General features: G+C 40.1%; 1 protein-coding gene across 9 annotated transcripts in view; it reads right to left on the bottom strand.

Moving 5' to 3' along the window:
* Positions 1-19,105, bottom strand: part of shank1 (SH3 and multiple ankyrin repeat domains 1) — an 82,576-nt gene that overhangs the window by 32,485 nt on the left and 30,986 nt on the right. For all 9 annotated transcript variants that reach the window (XR_014031137.1, XR_014031138.1, XM_081379630.1 and 6 more), the window contains 6 exons: positions 19,009-19,075; positions 18,492-18,661; positions 17,856-17,980; positions 17,519-17,667; positions 16,028-16,141; positions 15,564-15,639 (listed from right to left, as the gene is read on the bottom strand). Coding sequence is in view for 7 of the 9 variants with exons in the window: in XM_081379630.1 (XP_081235756.1) it covers positions 15,564-15,639; positions 16,028-16,141; positions 17,519-17,667; positions 17,856-17,980; positions 18,492-18,661; positions 19,009-19,075 (701 nt within the window). In the remaining 2 variants the exon portion in view is untranslated. The remainder of the gene's footprint in view (positions 1-15,563; positions 15,640-16,027; positions 16,142-17,518; positions 17,668-17,855; positions 17,981-18,491; positions 18,662-19,008; positions 19,076-19,105) is intronic.

Raw genomic sequence — 19,105 nt, 5'->3', positions numbered from 1 at the left:
AAAAGAGTATGTCCATCAACAATGTATAATTCAAATTTATTGTGGTGCACATGCGGGAACTGTATCAACAATAGCGCATTTGTTCAAGTTGTTCGCGGGTGGACGAATTACAACATAGGCGGTATAACAAATACATTGTGCAAATGTATTTTCTAGTGACGTAGAACCGTAAAACAGGAAGATTTGAATTAAAAACGACTCATGAAGGCACTCCAGAGTCAATTCTTTCTTTTGGGAGACAATAACTTTATTTATCGTGAACTTTCGACTTTGCAACTTTGCAGAACGTTTACATTCACAAACAGCTATATACTGCATGAAACGGAATATTCGAAAAACCATAACAGGGGCACTTTAATTACGCAAGTTCCACACTCACAGTGCAAGAAATTCTGCATAGATTTATCTGCTGTAAAACAAAGGAGAGAATTAGCAAATAAATACACACAGATGAACAAAAAAAATTATGTTATGTTAAATTATGTTGAATTTGACACACTGCTTTTATTTACACAGTAAAGAAAGTGTCTTTTTCATGTGTTTTTTCCCACAAACTGTGGTGTGACCAGAAGCTGCTTAGTGCATCTCATCTTCATGGACTGCAGCAGATCTGCAAGTTCACACGTCTGGGGCAACACATGGTTACACGTGGTTTGGCACTGCAAGGACGATCAGCTGTCCTTCCAGTCTCCCTGTAGCACTGTCTTACATTACGGACATTGCAGGTTATTGCTCAGTTTACTGCACATCTACAGTCCTCATGCCTCTTGCAGCAGGTCTATAGCATGTTCATAAATAGGGTTGGGTATCGGTTGGGTTTTATCCGATACCAGTACCTACTCGGTATTTTTCAAACGGTTCCGGTGCTTAAACGGTTCTTGAAACGGTACTTAACAAAACTAAACCGCACACACTTTATCAAAAAAATAATACCTGTGTGTGTGTGTGTGTGTGTGTGTGTGTGTGTGTGTGTGTGTGTGTGTGTGTGTGTGTGTGTGTGTGTGTGTGTGTGTGTGTGTGTGTGTGATTTTCTGAAAAAGATTTTCTGATTTCTGATTAAATGAAAAATTGTGCTGTTTAAAAGGCTACTGATGTAGCCGATAACACTTGAGTTAACATCAAAATTTTGTCTTCTCATATTATGACTTTTACAAAACAGAGAAATATCTGACACTGAGCAGAAATATTTAACACACACAGTATAGCCTCATATAAATATACTTGATATTGATATACTTCATACTTGATATGCAAGATTTGCAGTTGGCATTAAAATATTAGACTTATCCGAAGAGGAACACTGGCAGCTGAACTTGAACTTTAGTCAGGCGTGTCAGAGGTTTTGGGTTCTAATCCGCATTCGTAGTTTTTTTTTTTTTTTTACGATTATGCTCATCAGTGGTTGTATATCAAGCAGGGACACTTTGTGTCCATTATAATTTGTGATTTCACCAGAATGAATAGATAGGCGTCGTCTAGGGCTTAAAGGGATACTCCACTTTAAAATGAAAATTCTGTCATCATATACTCACCCTCATGTTGTTTCAAACCTGTATGAATTTCTTTCTTCTGCTGAACAGAAAGGAATATATTTAGAATAATATCAGTAACCAGACAGTTTCTGGTCTCATTGACTTCCATAGGCTAGTAGGAAAAAAAATACTATGTAAGTAAATGAGACCAGAAACTGTCTGGTTACTGATATTATTCTAAATATCTTCCTTTCTGTTCAGCAGAAGAAAGAAATTCATAAAGAATTGAAACAACATGAGGGTGAGTATATGATGACAGAATTTTCATTTTAAAGTGGAGTATCCCTTTAAATCAAACTTCATTCACGCACATATGAAACCCTTGCATACACATAGGCCTACTAAGTAGTCATACATGTATACTGCTGAATGCTCAAACTAATATGAAATGCTCAACATCACATCTAAAGTCGCTCACGCACAAACACGCAAACTCTACACACACGAGACGCGCGGAAATATCCGCGCATACTCATCTGAGACGCGAGCACACACACACACACACACACACACACAAACTCTCCGCGCACATAATCATATAGACGGCGCCTCATAAATAGATCGATCTCCGCAACGAAGCGCGCGTCCGAGTGACAGTGCGCGAGCCACAAGAGAAAACACTGTATCCGCGCCACTGATCGCAGCGGCAACGAGCACTTTGATCACTTGATTTAAAAAACGCATTTCAGCGCAAAATCGCCTCTTATTTAACAAACGAACTAAATTAATGCTCGCTCTGCTGGTTAACTGGAGATGTTATTGGATCATTCGTGCCGCGAGATGTTTTATAGGGGGCGGTAAAAAACGTCAGGCACCGAAATCAGGCACCGAAAGTTTCGTTCTTATTCGGTCTGGTTACTACCGTTTACGTCGGAACCGGTTCCCTATTGGAACCGGGTCTCGGTACCCAACCCTATTCATAAAGCAGATCAGGGACCCTGGGTATCTTTCTCATGGTGTTTTTCAGAGACAGTAGAAAGATCTCTCTAGTGCCCTGCAACTGTGTATCTTATTGTAACTGTGACCTCAATTGTCTACTACTGCATGTAAACTGATATGGCCGGTTTCACAGACAAGGCTTAAGCCTAGTCCCAGACTAAAATGCATGTTTGAGCTGTTTTAACTGAAATCAACTTGCACTGATGTATCTTAAAATATTTCAGTGCCATTGTTTTGTCTCAAGACGCACATCAGTAATGTTTTTTTTTCTAAGGCACGTTTAAAAAGCTACTTAATGCCCTAATTGAATTAAGACCTAATCCTGGCTTAATCTAAACCCTGTCTGTAAAACCAGGCTTTAGTGTCTTAAGCACTGTTCCACAGGTGCATGTGCAATAATTGCTTATGGTTCATTGAACAAGCATGAAAAACATTGTGTAAACCCTTTCCAGTAAAGATCTGTAAATCTTATTTGGGTTTAAATATTTATTGGATTATTTGGAAAAATGATTTTTAAAATACAGTATCCTGAAGGGATGTTTCTTTTTTGCTAACTTTAAATACTGTAGTATCAAGTAAACGTGCCACTTTGCAGCCAGATTATCTGTCTTCCATGTTTGCTCGCAAGACAAGCCTGTGTGAATGCTTGTGTGTGGCCAGTGCCAATCAGGTGCTGCTGAAATATTGTTTCAACTGTACCATACTGTACCCACATGCTGATAGTCACACTGTACACAGGCTCAGCCCTCAACCCACTCCATCTGTTAATTTCTCTCTCTCTCTCTCTCTCTCTCTCTTTCTCGTTGAATGCTTCTGAACTCCAGTCTCCATCTAAAAGCCAAATGTAAAAGCTTTCAGTGAACCTCTTAAAGAACATGAACCTGAGGCCAGGGGTCACTCATATCTCCCTGTGAACTCTTTCAGTTACTCCTCTGTGTGTCACCTCCTACCCTGCTTTCTATCTCAGTCCTCTCTTCTCTCCAATAGTCCGTCCGCACTCCTCCTCACATATATTCCATCGTGCCTGCACAGAGGGATGCCAATGGTGGCCATTCTCCATATCACCCACTCATCCCTGCCCAGATCGAAAACAAGCCAGGAATGAATTGATGTGCAGAAAGTGATGGTCTCGCTTCAAGTTGGCACACCCTTTTTAAAGTTACAGACATCTCACAACCCGCTGAACCTCTCTGCCACACACACCTCACCATCCCCTCTCTCTCTCTCTCTTTCTCTCCTCTTTGGGCATTAAGTTCTCCTATGAAATGATACAGACACAGTTAATATAGTGGCCGCATCTGTAACTACTGAAGCCTACACAATCTCAGTGTACAACTAGTAAGACGTTACACAATCTTCATGGTGACAAAACAACACTTGCAAACCACATTGCAGGCATCGTAAACACCACATGATGTCTTTGTTGAACTTTGGGAGTTTTAACTAAAGACAGGTCTAAGAGCCACCACATGATAACATCACTGAACATAGCACTAAAAAAATGTCGAACGGACACTGTACAAGATCATCAGCACCACATCAAACTAAAACCATGCAGCAGGGGTTACGAGAAACCAGCGCAAAAGTCCCCTTGTGAACAATCATTCTTAATTCCTCGAATGTACACATGCAAAGCACACACAGTGTGCATGATCACACACACAGAAAACCCAACAGCATCAATCCCTTCCAGTGAAGCTGGAACTCCTCTAAATCAGCAGCTAATAGAGCCCAGCACATTCTCTCTCCATCCCACACACACACGCGCACTCGCGTGCACAGAAACACACACCGGTTTAGCATTCTGTCCATCAGAGCAGTGGTCTATCTAGCTGGAGGCAGACATTGTTTTCTGCGGCCGTTAACAGAGAGACAGAAGCTGCGATTCACACACACGCACAAGCATGCATGCAGCAGTGGAGATGCGTTACGCTGGCTAATGCGCTTGCTCTTCCGCACATAGACACGCACACGTCCGAACGTGCACACACACGCACGCATTGCAACACATCCCTGCCTGTCGATCCACTCCATCACTCCGGCTCGTTCCTTGCACACATGCGGCGCTCTCTCAAGCCCACCTCCCTCCCTCCCAGCCGTGAGAAAAACATGAAAACAGCCAGTACCTGTAAATGAACCAGACGCTGCGATTCATAGGGCCTAGCGACGGCCAGGACGACGAGAGGGAGAGGGAGAGAGAGAGATCCTCCTCTCCGCATCCTCCCATCGCCATTTCCCCCCCCTCCTCCTCCTCCTCCACCTCCTCCTCCTCCTACTGCTGCTCCTCTTCCAGCCAGAGAACAGCGAGCGAGAGCCGCGCGAGGGGAGGAGAGGAGGAGAGAGAGACGGAGAGAGTGAGAACGAGGGCCTAGCTCTCCCAACCCTTTCATACTTAAGACGGAGAGAGAGAGCGAGAAAGAGAGAGAGAGAACGATGGTTCACTGTGACTGCGACAGAGGAGGAGGGAGAGTGAGCAAAGCAAGGAGAAAGAGAGGGAGGGAGGGCGAGATAGAGGGACAGAGAGAGAATGTGTGCTTGGAAGACATGGTTTAGCATGAAAGAGGACAGAAATGATGTAATTTGATGAAGGGACAGAGAGAGAGAGAGAGAGAGAGAGAGAGAGAGAGAGAGAGAGAGAGAGAGAGAGAGAGACAGAGAGAGGAGCGCGAGGTGACTGAGTTTGTTTGCTGATTAGCTAATGCATGCATTGAATGTAAAGGATGCTAAGGGGCCGTTCACACAGGACACATTTTTGCATTTTAATAAAGCTTGGAATGAAACGCAGGTGCCTCGAGAAGAATTTTTCGTCATCGCACCTCAAAAACGCAACAACACTCAGGGCGTGAGATGCTGTAAAAAACCTGCATGTAACGGTCAAAGGCGTCCTGCTAATGTAGGCACATGCCTAATGCGTGTATATGCACACCAGCTGCAGTATAGGAGGGTCAAACCTTTGGGAAGGTGCAATTGAAATGCCAAGCACCAGTTTCACCAGGGTAAGACACCTGTCACACACACACGTCTGTCTCTCTTTTACTCCTTCTCATGTACACATCTGCCTCTTCCTCTCTTCTTCAGCACCCGTGTGAGTTGAACAGAGCGATGTTTCTATCACTGCCTCCACTAGTCACCGTTTTCCCATTCATAAAACTGGCAGCAGCGTTTGAGAGGTAGAGACAGGAAACGAACAAGAGAGAAAGAGAGAGATAGAGCACTCTCTAGTGCTCTTGTCGGGTAGCCGTAGAGCACTACAGCTCTGAACCAACATCCGCTTATTACATCATCAGTATCACAAGCTTCTGAATGAACATTTGTTTTTTTTATTTCTACACACAGGTGGATTTTTCAAAGCCACTGCCTGTGGCCACACCTGATTCACAATCTTTGGATTTATTGTGCACAGATTGACATGCAATACAGCAGTCTGTTTCCTAGTTGAATATATTTTCAAATGTAATATCTTTCTGTGATGGCAAAGCTGAATTTTCAGCATCATTACTCCAGTCTTCAGTGTCACATGATCCTTCAGAAATCATTCAAATATGCTGATTCGGTGCTCAAGAAACAGTTCTTATTACTATCAATGTTGAATAATCTTTTGTAACATTATACATTGTAAGACTGGAAAAACTGTAAGAGAGGGCAACTCTCTGAGAGAACAAATGAAATTAACATTTGAACTCTCTTGCAATATTACCATCCCCATTTGAGACACGATCGCACTTGAGTTGATCACCTCCCAATTTACACATCATTCCCTTCACCCATCCCTACCTGAATTCACCCAAAAATCTATATGGTTTAATATGATCAATTCACTAGTTCACACTTACAAATAAGTCAGATAGAATAAATGCGTATTTGGCGTGCTGTCCGAGCAGAGGGCTCCGGGGCTCGGTATTCGGCCCGAACCCAGAGTACTCCCCCCGTATTCCTGGCTGTAAAAGATTGAGCCAAGAGTGAGGAGTCGGGGTGGTGGAGGGATGCTGGAAAACTGTCAAGGAATGTTAGGTGAGTTGACAGAGTGGATATATATATACTCTTGTCATGCTGATAAGGGTAGACATAATTGTTTGATGACGAGTAGATTGGATTGATTATTTGAACGTGCTCATCCCGAACTTTGTTTATAAAACGTCATTTAAAGAAGTGTGAAGTCCGCACACTGAAAAATACTGCTCCAAAATAATTTATTCAAGCAGCTAATTTTTAATATGATCAATTATCATACAGTATTATACATGTTTGGTATCATTTGAAATGTCTCAGTGCGACTGGTACAAAGGTCTCATTCCCATAGAAGTAAACCAAAAAGGCAATGGTGTGGAGAGTTTAGAGATATCTTGTTAACTGCTGTGGGTGTGCCCCCATGTAAATCAACACTCTGTCCCCAGTAAGTCTGGGACGGTGATTAATGCAAATTCCCACTGTGAGCTCATGTTTACGTTTGAAAAGAGGTTTCTGCCTTGGTTTGAGTATTTAGGGAGATGCTGAAGAAGGCTCGTGGCGATTTGTAACTCAGATTAGCCCGTGATGCTGAGAGTGGCCGAGACTCTCAGCATCATGTACTTTCTAATGTCAGGTTTGCATCTTTTCTCTTTATTCCAGAGCATTTGATGTTTTGTATTTATAATCTTTGAACTGATTATGAAATTGGCATGATACATTTATCTGACATAATAAATTGTTACATTTGATTTTATTCTGACTGACTCTGAAACTGTTTTCCCAAGTAGATTAAATGGATTCGTATGTTCCTGCAAGTTTTGATCAGATTATTAGTGACAACTAATATTTGGCATCAATTCAAGTATACTTGGTTTGCAAAGACAAGAAGTGAATTTCCATTTAGAACAGCAAATGCTGCTTGACCAATCTAAATTTGGGTGTGTCTTACCTCTGTTTTAATTTAATGTTACTTTCGTATGTCTCAGGTATATAGCAATTACCTCTGTTTGGTGACCAAAACTGATGAGCTTGTGAACATGAGACCCGCGTTAAACAGAAGACGTGAGGACCTCTGAGCGACATAGTTTCCTAATCTGGAACAGGTAAAATATACTTAAAGAGTTAAAAAGAATAATCAAATATTCGCTCACTTTTAATGATGCTCAGATATCATTAAAACCTTTTTCATTTATGGAGTCAGATGAAATAAAGAGGTAATACATGAGAAAATGTATTTCATTTAATCTTGTTGTGTTGCGTAAAAGGAAAGACAGTGACGCACTAACCATTTGGACTGTTAGTCGGGCTTACAACATGTTTAGTAACATTATAAATGTAACATTATAAAGAAATCTTTTGTAACATTATAAATATTTTTACTTTCACTTTTGACCAATTTAATGCATCCTTGTATGAATTTCTTCTTAAAAATTCTTACTGCCCCCAATTTTTTTAATGGTAGTGTATATTGTTACAGTATATGTAACAGTATATTCATTATATTTGTCAAAAATATCACCTGTAAGTATGCTTTGTACTAGTAATTGTCGTCTCTTGTTTTGAAACCAAACTAATTGACCAAAAGCCACAAAATGCAAAACTACTGCAATAAATAACTGAGTAATAGGGCATAAGTTACATTCCAAACATTTTCAAAAAGCATTAATAAAATAAGTTACCGTAAAACCTTCAAGAATGAAACCTTTAAATGTATAAAAGAAAACAAAAAGTATTTTGTGCAGAGTACAGCATGACTGATTTATATGACAAAACATGACAATAATAATGACAATAATAATTGAATAAAATAATTAACATAATTAAATAAAATTTATTAACCGTCAAAAAGTCATTGGCGTGTTAATGAGCTCAATGTTTGTAATGGTCCGAGAGTCTCTACATGTTAATCAGGCTAATAAGAAGACCATGGGTCAGCGACATTAGCAATGTTTGCTACCATTGGTACACAGTTGAGTAATCACTGTCACACAAGCAATAAGAGTAAGAGAGATTAATAATAATCTCACTGGACAGAGCCAAGTGGATCTGTTTACTTACACTACCTACTGTTTATCTCTAACTCTTCTTACTGACGCTTAAAGTGTATGTGTGTATTGCTCTTTTTTGTGGTGTATTTTTCATCCTTCTCTAAACTTGTTGCTCTGTTACTGTCTCTGCACCGTGGCAGATGTACACACTTCCACACCCATCTGCTTCCTCTTCTGCCTTCTGTCCATCTGACCTTTGTTCCTTCCTCTTCCTCTGCTTGTCCTCCCACACCTATCACACTCTGTCCCTTTCTGCCCCCCCCATGCTATATTGTACAGCAGCAGCATGTCTTACTTGCTCACAGCAGCGTGTCGTGCAGCAGCAGCAGCAATAGCCAACAGCAGCATACCAACATTGTCATATCCATGTAAGGCTAGAAGCTTACGCTGCTATTTTGAACCAATAATCCAAACAAAAAGCAGTTGAAGGATGATGTGCATAATTCAGTTAATTATCTGACTCCAATATAATTAATCTGACAAAACATAGGATTTAACTTGAATGCTTAACAAAAGTTACGATCACTTTAGCTTTCAACATTATCAGTGTAAAAGATTATCAGTGTAAAATGAAAGATTCTTATAGCCTTTAAAGCATGCAAAGTTATTTATTATGTAACATGTTTAAATATACATATAGTAGATAGAACAAAATCCTGTATAGAAAAACATAGCTGTAACTAATAACGCACTGCTGTGCAGGAGAGGGCGTAAAAGCCTTTCTTGTAGTTTGAGGTTACGCACTGGTGTGCAGGAGTGGCAGGGTTAAAGCCTTTCTCCCCGATCAACAGTTCTCTTTGCTTCTTATACCCTGAGCAAAGCATTGTTAAACATGAGTGGAATACCAACACTAAAGCCAACTGACAGAAAACCAAAAGATATGGCAAATGTTTGGTGATCAAGAGGGGGAGAAGAACACCTTTAAGGGATTTCTTAAGTACTAGGGCAGTAAAGAGTTCTACTTATATTCATTCAGCCTTACCATGCCATCCATTCCCATGCCAAACACTCTGAGGGCCCTATTTTAACGATCTGAAACGCAAGCGCGAAGTGCAAGTAACTTTATGGGCGGGTCTTGGGCGCTGTTGCTATTACACTGGCGGGATAAATTACTCTTGCGCCTGACGCAAATCTAAAATGGGTTGTTCTGAAGTAGCTTCATTATTCATAGGTGTGGTTTGGGCGTAACGTGAAATAAACCAATCAGAGCGACATTTCACATTCCCTTTAAGAGCAGGCACGCTTGTTCCATGGCGGATTGCTATTATAACGGCGGATTTGCCAGGAGTACGCCAGGAGCGGTTCACAGCCGAGGAGAGCAACGTTCTCGTCAGGGCCGTAAAACACAGTGAAGTGACATTGTTATGGGGATGGAGAAACCCACCCAAATAAGCTTTGGTTAAACAGGCGTATAAAAATTTGGGTAAATGTGTAAGCTAGATTTATGCCTATTTTTTCACATCTTCATGGACACAACAATGATTTCCCTCGTGTGTTAATATTTTTCCTTGTAATAATGTATGGTTTTCTAAAAATGAAAACTGATGCGTCTGTGTGTAGATGAGATAAGCAAAGTGTATGCGCGTTGTGCACACGCTACATTGATTATGGCCAAGCATGCGCCCTTAAAATAGCATATGAATAACATGCGCAACGCGCCACTGACTTTAGGCTAGGTTTTTCCTGGTCAGTGGCGGAATTGTTTTCTGGAACTGCAAAATAGCACCAGGGAACGTTTGCGCCGGAACACGCCTCCTCTTATCGCTGAACCGCCCCCGTGAGCGCAAGTTAATTTTCTAGTTTACCGACGTGCGTCTGTGGAGGGAAAAGTCCGCTGTGCGCAGGTGCAAAATAGGAATGATACATGCGTCGGTGTACAAAGTCAATTGCGCTGGGTGCAAGATAGGGCCCAAAGAATTGTCATGACAGAAATCTTATATGGCATCAGATGACTTTGAAAATAGTGCACAAGTAGAGCACATTTTTATGAAGTTTTGTAGCTTGACAGCCCCTGGAGCAGTAGTTTTCAACCTTTTGGACTCCACAACATTATTCAAAGAGCCGACACTTCTAGTTTCTGTAAACAAAATTGCAGGATCTAAGAAGTTTTAAAAGAGCTTGTTCTTCAGGGTTCCCAGTATTTTTACCCCATGAATTTTCCAGTTGGTTTATGATTTATTGAATAAAGATTAAGACTAATGATTCTTTAAAAAAATAGTTTGTACTAACAATTTCTACCTGATCAAATATTATATATATATATATATATATATATATATATATATATATCAATTTGGTTACATTTATGTGACTTTTTCAGGTCTAGAAATCACACTTTTAAAATTATTTTTTCAAGACTGTGGGAATCATAGTTCATCAAAGAACGCAAACAATTGGTTAGTGGGTGAATTACAATCCAAAATATCTTGATTTTTAGTTGTTTTAGCTGATTTTACTGCAAGTTTTGTCATATTTTAAATTATTTTAAGTCATATTGAGGCCCCTTTAAAGGTTAGTTGATGTCCCTTATAGTGGACCCTGGCCCCATGATTGAGATCCACTGTCCTACACTGAAAACAAAATGTAACATCTAAATTAACTGGTTTTATACAAGTCAAAAACATTAATAAATATCGCTGAATCAACCAAAATACCTACCTAAATGTTTTTGGATTAAATCAGGAAGCAATATCTCTATCCCAATTTTAGGTTACCACTTTTTACAGTGTAGAGTCCCCATTCACTTCCAAATGTATGGAAGCAAGCAGCTCATACATTTAGCTAAACTTCTCATAGGGTTTCTAAACAACATGATGGTGAATACATAATGACAGAATCATCATTTTAGTGTGAACTATCCATTTAAAACCAAACACAAAATGTACCCACCGGACAATGCAAACACAAGAAGGTAGAGAAAGACCCCTCCTCCTCCCCTTGTCACCTCCCCCTCCTTTAACAATGTCTGTAAACAAAGCGGAACCTATGAATGCAGGAGGAGAGGGAGCGAGGGAATCGGAAAAGAGGGTAACACAGCCGAGCATCTCCATCGCACAGGAGGAAAAGGGTCAGGGATGAGATAACCGGGAAGAGAGAGACATGAGCAAGAAGAGAAAGAGTAAGCTAAAGGGGAGAGAAAGCAAAAACTCACATCATCTCTGTCAAAGCCTCTTTCGTTGGATGTCGATGTTGGTCCTCTTTGCCCTCCCCCTCCGTCTCCCTCTGCCTCCTTCGCTCTCTACGGCATTGCTGGATCCACAATCTACTGCCTTATTCTTCCTCTTTCTACAACTCTCACACTCTTTCTATCCTCCAGCATGGTACATGGGACTACACCACACCGCTGTTCATTCAGAGCATGTGTGTGATGAAGAGAGTGAGAGAGAGAGGAGGAGAGAAAGAGCGAGAGCGAGCAAGAGAGAGGGAGAAGCAGCAGGAATAGAGGGGGTAAGGAAGTGTGGATAGTGCCAGAAGGTGTATGTGTGCTTGTACAGTACAGTATGTATTTGTACACGTGTTCTTAATGCCAGAAAACTTGCTGGCACATTTTCAGTGAAGATCGCACAGGACTCATTTGGTGAACTTTTACCTAAAATTATAATGTATGTCCTTGACCCTATTTCACAGATCACTGTCCTATAAAGAGATCACGTGCGTTGGAAAGGGAAAAAGAGAGTGCTGCAGGGCGCTCAGGGACAGGGGCGCGGGAATTGTGACACAAATGAGTGTGCACGGACCGAAGGAAGACAAGGAGCAGAGAAGGATGATGCAGAGTAGGTTCATATTAATTTACCAATATAAAATGTGTTCATTGTTATTTGATGTTCATTGTTGATACATGAACTAATATTAACCTTAAAATGTATTAAATGTACAAGTAGACATTTTGTAGAATATGTAGAAACGTTAATCTAGATGAATAAATGCTGTAAAAGTATGTATACACTTAGGGTCCCCTTGCATGTTAAAAAGGTGCCAAAAAGTTGATAGTTGTCAATAGTTGCAAGATGCTTCTGCATCCATTCATTCATCCATATATTTCTCTCTCTCCCTCTCTCTCTCTTCCTCTTTAGTGTCCTTCATAGTCTGACCTCCAGATGGAGTCACCACAGGAGTGGGAGGGTGATGGAGAGAAAATGAAAGAGTGCAGGGGGTGAGTAAAATGGGAGGAATTAAAAGAGAGAGAGAGGGAGCGCAAGGGAGAGTGAGAGCGGGATGAAGGGAGTGAGGAAGCCAAAAATAGAGGGGTGAAAAAATACTTAGAAACAGAAAAAAAAAGAGTAAAGAGTATCAATGTGTGTTAGTGTATTTCCACATGTGTGCGAATGGGAGCAAGTGCGTGTGACCCGCGAGATTTAGAGAATAAATAATAATGTGACTTATAATGTGTATATTTGTATGTAAATAATTCGCTGTGCTTGTATTGTGTTGTATTACAGGCTGCTGGGATGAGGTGAGTGTGAGCTCTCTCCATGACTGGGACAGAATGACATCACATGAAGCAGCTTTGTTTACTGTGAGGCGCTAATGAAAAGAGCTCAGTGGTGTTAATTTACCAGCACGCGACTCACAGACAGCTAGACAGACTGAGAGATAGAATGAGATTACAAAGTGGTCCTCAAAAACAGATATTACAGTCTAAAGTTTCATGGGGCTGTCATTTAAATTCAAAGGGGCTGGGACAATATTTTTAGACCCACCCTACTCCCCTAGGCTACAACATAGAGGACTTCAGTGACTCCCCTCGTTTTCCCAAGCCCCTGAAGATGGCCCTGAGTAGATGACAAATTTTATGAGAACCATGCTACGAAAGTAGATTACTGATGACTTGGGGGCTATTTACACAGAACTCGTCTTTGTGAAGTGGAATGAAAAAAAGTCTAGACGTGATTTTAAAAGTTGAACTTCTTTTAACTTGAAAGCGCAATGGTCAAAAATAATTAAGTGCACATTTATATATACACTCATTTTCCAGGTCAAAATATCTAAAATAAAAACTTTTGATATATTTAGGCTTCTTTAAATATATATATATATATATATATATATATATATATATATATATATATATATATATATATATATACATATTTAGTGTAAAAAGGAATACGGAGCACCTAAAGAGACATTGGCCAAGGAGGCCAAGTGGCCCCCCGACTGAGCCTGGGTTCTCCCAAGGTTTTTTTTTTCTCCATTCTGTCACATGATGGAGTTTTGGTTCCATGCCACTGTTGCCTTTGGCTTTTGGCTTTCTTAGTTGGGGACACTTAATATTCAACAATATTTTTGATCTGCCTGCATTGACACCATTAAATGAGAACTGAACTGAGCTCACTGCATGGACGATGACGTCACTGTTTTCTCTAGAGCGCGCTATATACGTATGTAAATGAACTAAATTAATAACTTATTTTACAACAAAAATGAACCATCACTGAACTTACTTAAGCTGGACTATGATTTTTGTTCATATTTTTGTTTTTGTTATATATTTTGTTCTAGATTTGCTGTACAGCCGAAACAAAACTTTGTTGCATTATTTCCTATTTTCCTGTAAAGCTGCTTTGAAACAATCTGTATTGTAAAAAACGCTATATAAATAAAGGTGACTTGACCTGACATGGTGGTGGAAAAAATATGAGATGGGAGGACAAGATGTATTTCAATGCTTTTATGTTCTTTTGCAAAACTTTTGCGTTCTCCAAAGAAACTTTGCATTTGCTCACAATACCTATGCATTCCCTTGCAAAGAATGCAGAAGTTTTGCGAATGAATGCAAAGTTTCTTTGGGGATTTCAAACATTTTGCGAGCCAATGCAAAGATGCAAAACATGTTTTACTATCTTAAATGGATAATAACATAAAATAACATACATCTTATTTTTGGGAATATATTTTGAGAAATGCCTCAGTGTTTATTTCCATACAATGGAAGTCAATGGTCACCAAAACTGTTTGGTACCCAACATTCTTCAAAACATCTTTTTGGAGTTCCGCAGAAGAAAGAAAGTTAAAGTTTGTAACCAAATAAGGCAGTGTGACCATACTGTATGTCCTCTTTTTGCTGGAAATGTCTATCTGACCAGGATTTGGCTTTGTTTTGATATTGACATGCTCTCTACAGCCCTCATACATTCTAGGGACGCTTCAACATTGTTTTGACCATTCTCTGAAGATCTCAAGTCCTCACACACCACAATTGTTCAATTATATACAATGCCTGCACACTATTGGTCAAACCATTTTCAGTCATTACCCTCATATTAACATATTACATAGACTCGTCTCATATTAACAGATTACAGCCTTCATACTAGTAGAATGAGTTGTGCTATGCCACACTTTAACCACTTCAATGACTACAGCACAGCAACTAGATGTAAAGTAGTTTTTTTTTTTTTTTTTTTTTTTACAAAATATCTCAACAATCTGCAACCTGTAATTCAGATTTATTCGAGAATTACAATCAATGCATGTAACGCTTTATACTAAATATACTACATGAATTATCCTGTACTTAAACCATTGAAGTGACACATATCCCATTCTTCAATGTCAACCTCAGCAATTTAATTCTGAAATTAATTTAACATAACATACTCGCATCTGATTTCAAAAACAAGCTTCACAGACCGCAAACATTGCAATGCATGAATCACATGCTGGCATCTCCATCTCCATGCCTGTCAGTCTATCACTCACTCACACTCACAGCAGTGCGAGAAAAGGTGCCAAGGCCTCCTCAGGTGAGTCGATGCCAACGGCAGCAGTTCAGAAGAACCAACAGAAAACTCTCCACGTGCACAAATAAAACTCATTCAAACACACGAGACATGCGTGTAAATGATAAAGAATGCACATCCCTTTAGATTGTTGACAGTTGAGAGAAAATAATCTCTAGGTTTGGACATTTCTTTACCTTGAATAGCAAGATTTCTTTTGACCACCAATTTTTGTATTTCATACTGTATTTTATGCTTTAGTGAGTATTTTATGCCAGACCACTATAGCTAAACCAGGATAAACCAACTCTAAACTGGTCTTCTCACCAGAAAGTCCTTCATTACCAACATAAAAAGTGTAAAATTGTTCTTACCTGGGCGCATCAAAGCTGTCGTAGGATCCAACGGTGTAATGTCGGAAGAGTCGCTTGGCTCTCTCACTGCGGCTCTCTGAAAGACGCAAACACAACCGCATCCACATCATCACGAGTTTGTGTGCATGAGGGTCTAACTACAGCATGACAAGAAAATATATGTCCGGCTTGAAGTTTCCCACTCCGACAGAGCGTGGTGGCCCAAACCACGGCGAGTTTAGCCAGCGTGAAATGGTACAATCGGTCTCTCTCACACTCCAGTAGTGCTGTAAACTATTAATAGTCATCATAGCTGCTCTCCCTCACAAGTCTGACATCACAACTTCATAGAGAAGCTTTGGACAGTCCGACTGTCCTACAACTACATCTGGGACAATCAAAATGACAGCTCCGAGTGTAGCGTGGATGTCTTTGATACTTATAACGTGCGTGTAATGTGTGTGCGTGTGAGATAGGAGTCTCACCTGAACGAGACTCCAGGCTGCGGTGAGCCACCTCCTCCACGCAGTCAGAAGGGAACCAGCCCGTGCGCCCTCGAACCGTCCCCTCCCAGTAGCCTCCTTCACCCACACTCAGCACTGAGAGAATCAAGAGAGAAACAACAGTGTGTGTGTGTGTGTGTGTGAGCAGTAAACATATGAACAGTGTACAGCCACAAATATCCAGTATATAGACCAGAAGCGTCATGACCAAGAAACATTTTTGAGTGGATTTTGAAGGGAACGACAATCTTTCATAGAAAAGTTTCACGATTATTGTAGGCAAAAAGTGTTTATCTAAAATGCTGTGACAGAAATCACTCATTTAAGAGTTTACGTTTGTTCTGTCCAATTGAGTTTGCACCGATTATTTACTTTAAACTTTATGGCTTTTTCTCTTCATGACTTTTTTCCAGTCATTTTTTCATACACAGCTGTAACCATGGTTCACATCCTTTTTGACCATACGTTTTTATGACTTTTGCATGACTGTTCCATACAGAAATTGCTAGGCAGAATTTCTATTGTTGTCAGACATACTTTTTGAAATTATTTCAACCAAAAATGAAAATTCTGTCAATAATTGCTCATGTTGTTCCAAACCCATAAGATTTTCATCTCATTTCCTCTTTGGGGGACAGCTACACAACTGACACTTTGACGCTTCAAAAAGAGATCGTAAAACTAAAACTTTTGAAGCATCAAAGTTTTAGTAGCATAGCTGTCAACGGAGGGACAGAAATCTCTCAGATTTTATCAAAAAGATCTTCATTTGTGTTCTGAAGATGAATGAAAATCTTATGGGTTTGGAACAACATGAGGGTGAGTAATTAGTGACAGAATTTTCCCCTATTTGGGTGATCTAACCCTTTAGTATATTTAAACAATTATTTGTATGCGTCTAAAATTATCAGAGATTTAATTATAGCTCAATGATGGATTTGGCTTTCTGAGCCAGAGAAATTTACATTCCTATAGTTTTACATTCCTATTTATAGTACTGTTCAAAAAAACATTTTTTTTAAAGAAGTCTCTTATGCTCACCAAGGCTGCATTTATTTGATCAAAAATACAGTAAAAACAGTAATAAATAGGTGCATGACGCCCCTGATAAACACTCACTGAAACACACACACATTAAATCACAAATCACATGCAAAGTCACCATCACTTAAGAGTTTACTAATGTATGATGGGACATGCATGCATATATGTAAGCTATGGTGACAGATCTAAACATGACACACACACACACACACACACACACACACACACGCAAACTTGCATGCACGTTGACATTTCTCGCAAACAGACATATACTGACATACCAACACATATCACCAGAATACATACACAGACAACGTTTATCCACACCTGTGAAAAACATACAGAAACAAACGCACATTTAATGGCACTCTTGTCGACAGACAGTATATCATTGCTCCTGTCCACAAAGAGTCACACACACACATTCACCTTTGACTTTGTCTCCCTTGTTGAAGCTGATCTCGCGGTCCCCCTGGGCTGAGTGCGAGCGAGTGGCCACAAACACACGGCCAGGAACGGCACTGTAGAGACGCCGCCGCTGCCCGCTTGCTGTGCCCTGACTACTGATGGAGCCCGCCCTGTACAAAGGCACACATATCAGACAACAGGGTTAACATTCTTTTTATGCACATTTATTATTACCAGCTCTACTCAGTCAGGTGTCCGTCTTTATATAGAAATGAAGACGTGAATATTGATGACGATTTAGGCATAGAGTTCACTGAATGACAAGCAGTAACCCTTGTACTTTTTTATTCTTTCTCACCCTTGTCTTCCACGTGTTTGCCGGCTCCGATCGTCTCTGTCACCTGTTCGGCCACGGGATGGGGAACGGGTTCGTGCTCCACGGGGACTGCTGGAGCTACGCAAGGTGCCGCCATGCTTTAGACCCTGACAGATACACACAAATACAATGAGAAGTAGAGTAACAATGCAAGTTTCTGATAAAATCTATGGGTAAGTATTTTGTGCAAATCAACAGAGTAAAACAATTCTGTACACACAGTGTCAAACCAAAGGCTCAAGGTTTGGCTGGTTAGCGTGGTCCAGTTAGTCCCTTAACTCCCATTGAGATGAACAGGAATGTTAATGAATAGCTTTAATGAATTTAAATGTATAATTTTCACATTTTTAATATTTATTATAATTAACTGTTTGTCTCTTGATGTCGTCTTAGCTTAAATCACTGATCTGTAAGTGTATTTATTTTATTTCATTTTATTATTCTGTGGCTATTGTGCTATGTACAGCACTTTGGTCAGTGCGAGCTGTGTTTAAATGTGCTATAAAAATACATTTTATTAATAATTATTAAAAAATTACTTTATATTACTAATTATATACTACCTTTCAAAAGTTGAATGGTAGTGTACACACACACACACACACACTCATAAATTACCTGCACAGAGACAATGTTTGATCCAGCAGCATTGGGAAAGGCGATCCAGTCTGGAACGTTCATGCTGTTGTCACTGTTGGCCCGCAAAAAGGGGTGAGGATGGGGCAATCCAAGAGTACGTGAACTCTCCCTCCTCTGGGGGGCGTACTTCGGAGACTCCAAAAATGGAACTGACACCAAATTAGGAGAGAAACAGTAATACAGAGAGATGCAAAAAGAGACAAAAGTACACTCCAATTGCCCCAACACTGTCCTGCGAAATAGACTTCATTATACATGCACGTGTCGTCTGTGTTTGATGATGTTGCAAAGCATTACAAATGAAGTGAACTTCAACATTTCCCCTGCTGAGTGTATTGGGAGCAGTGAACACTGCTTAGGGACTGTGTGAATCGCTACACAGCTAAAGAGAGACAAAAGTATCAAGCTCCAAATGTCACATAGTTTGCAGTGCAAATAAATTATATAACACAGAATAAAAATACAGGCACAACCAAAATAAATCTCCGCTCCTTACCTACGTCTGATTCTCGATGGTTTTTAATGATTTCTCCCAACTCAAAATGGCCAGACATCACAGCCACCTAGAAAAGAAGTTCACACACGCTTAATAT

The sequence above is a fragment of the Scardinius erythrophthalmus genome, assembly GCF_964197995.2.
Source record: "Scardinius erythrophthalmus genome assembly, chromosome: 1".
NCBI classification, from domain to species: Eukaryota; Metazoa; Chordata; class Actinopteri; order Cypriniformes; family Leuciscidae; genus Scardinius; species Scardinius erythrophthalmus.
Note: the sequence above shows the minus strand (reverse complement) of the source record. Positions and strands in the feature narration are given on the sequence as shown.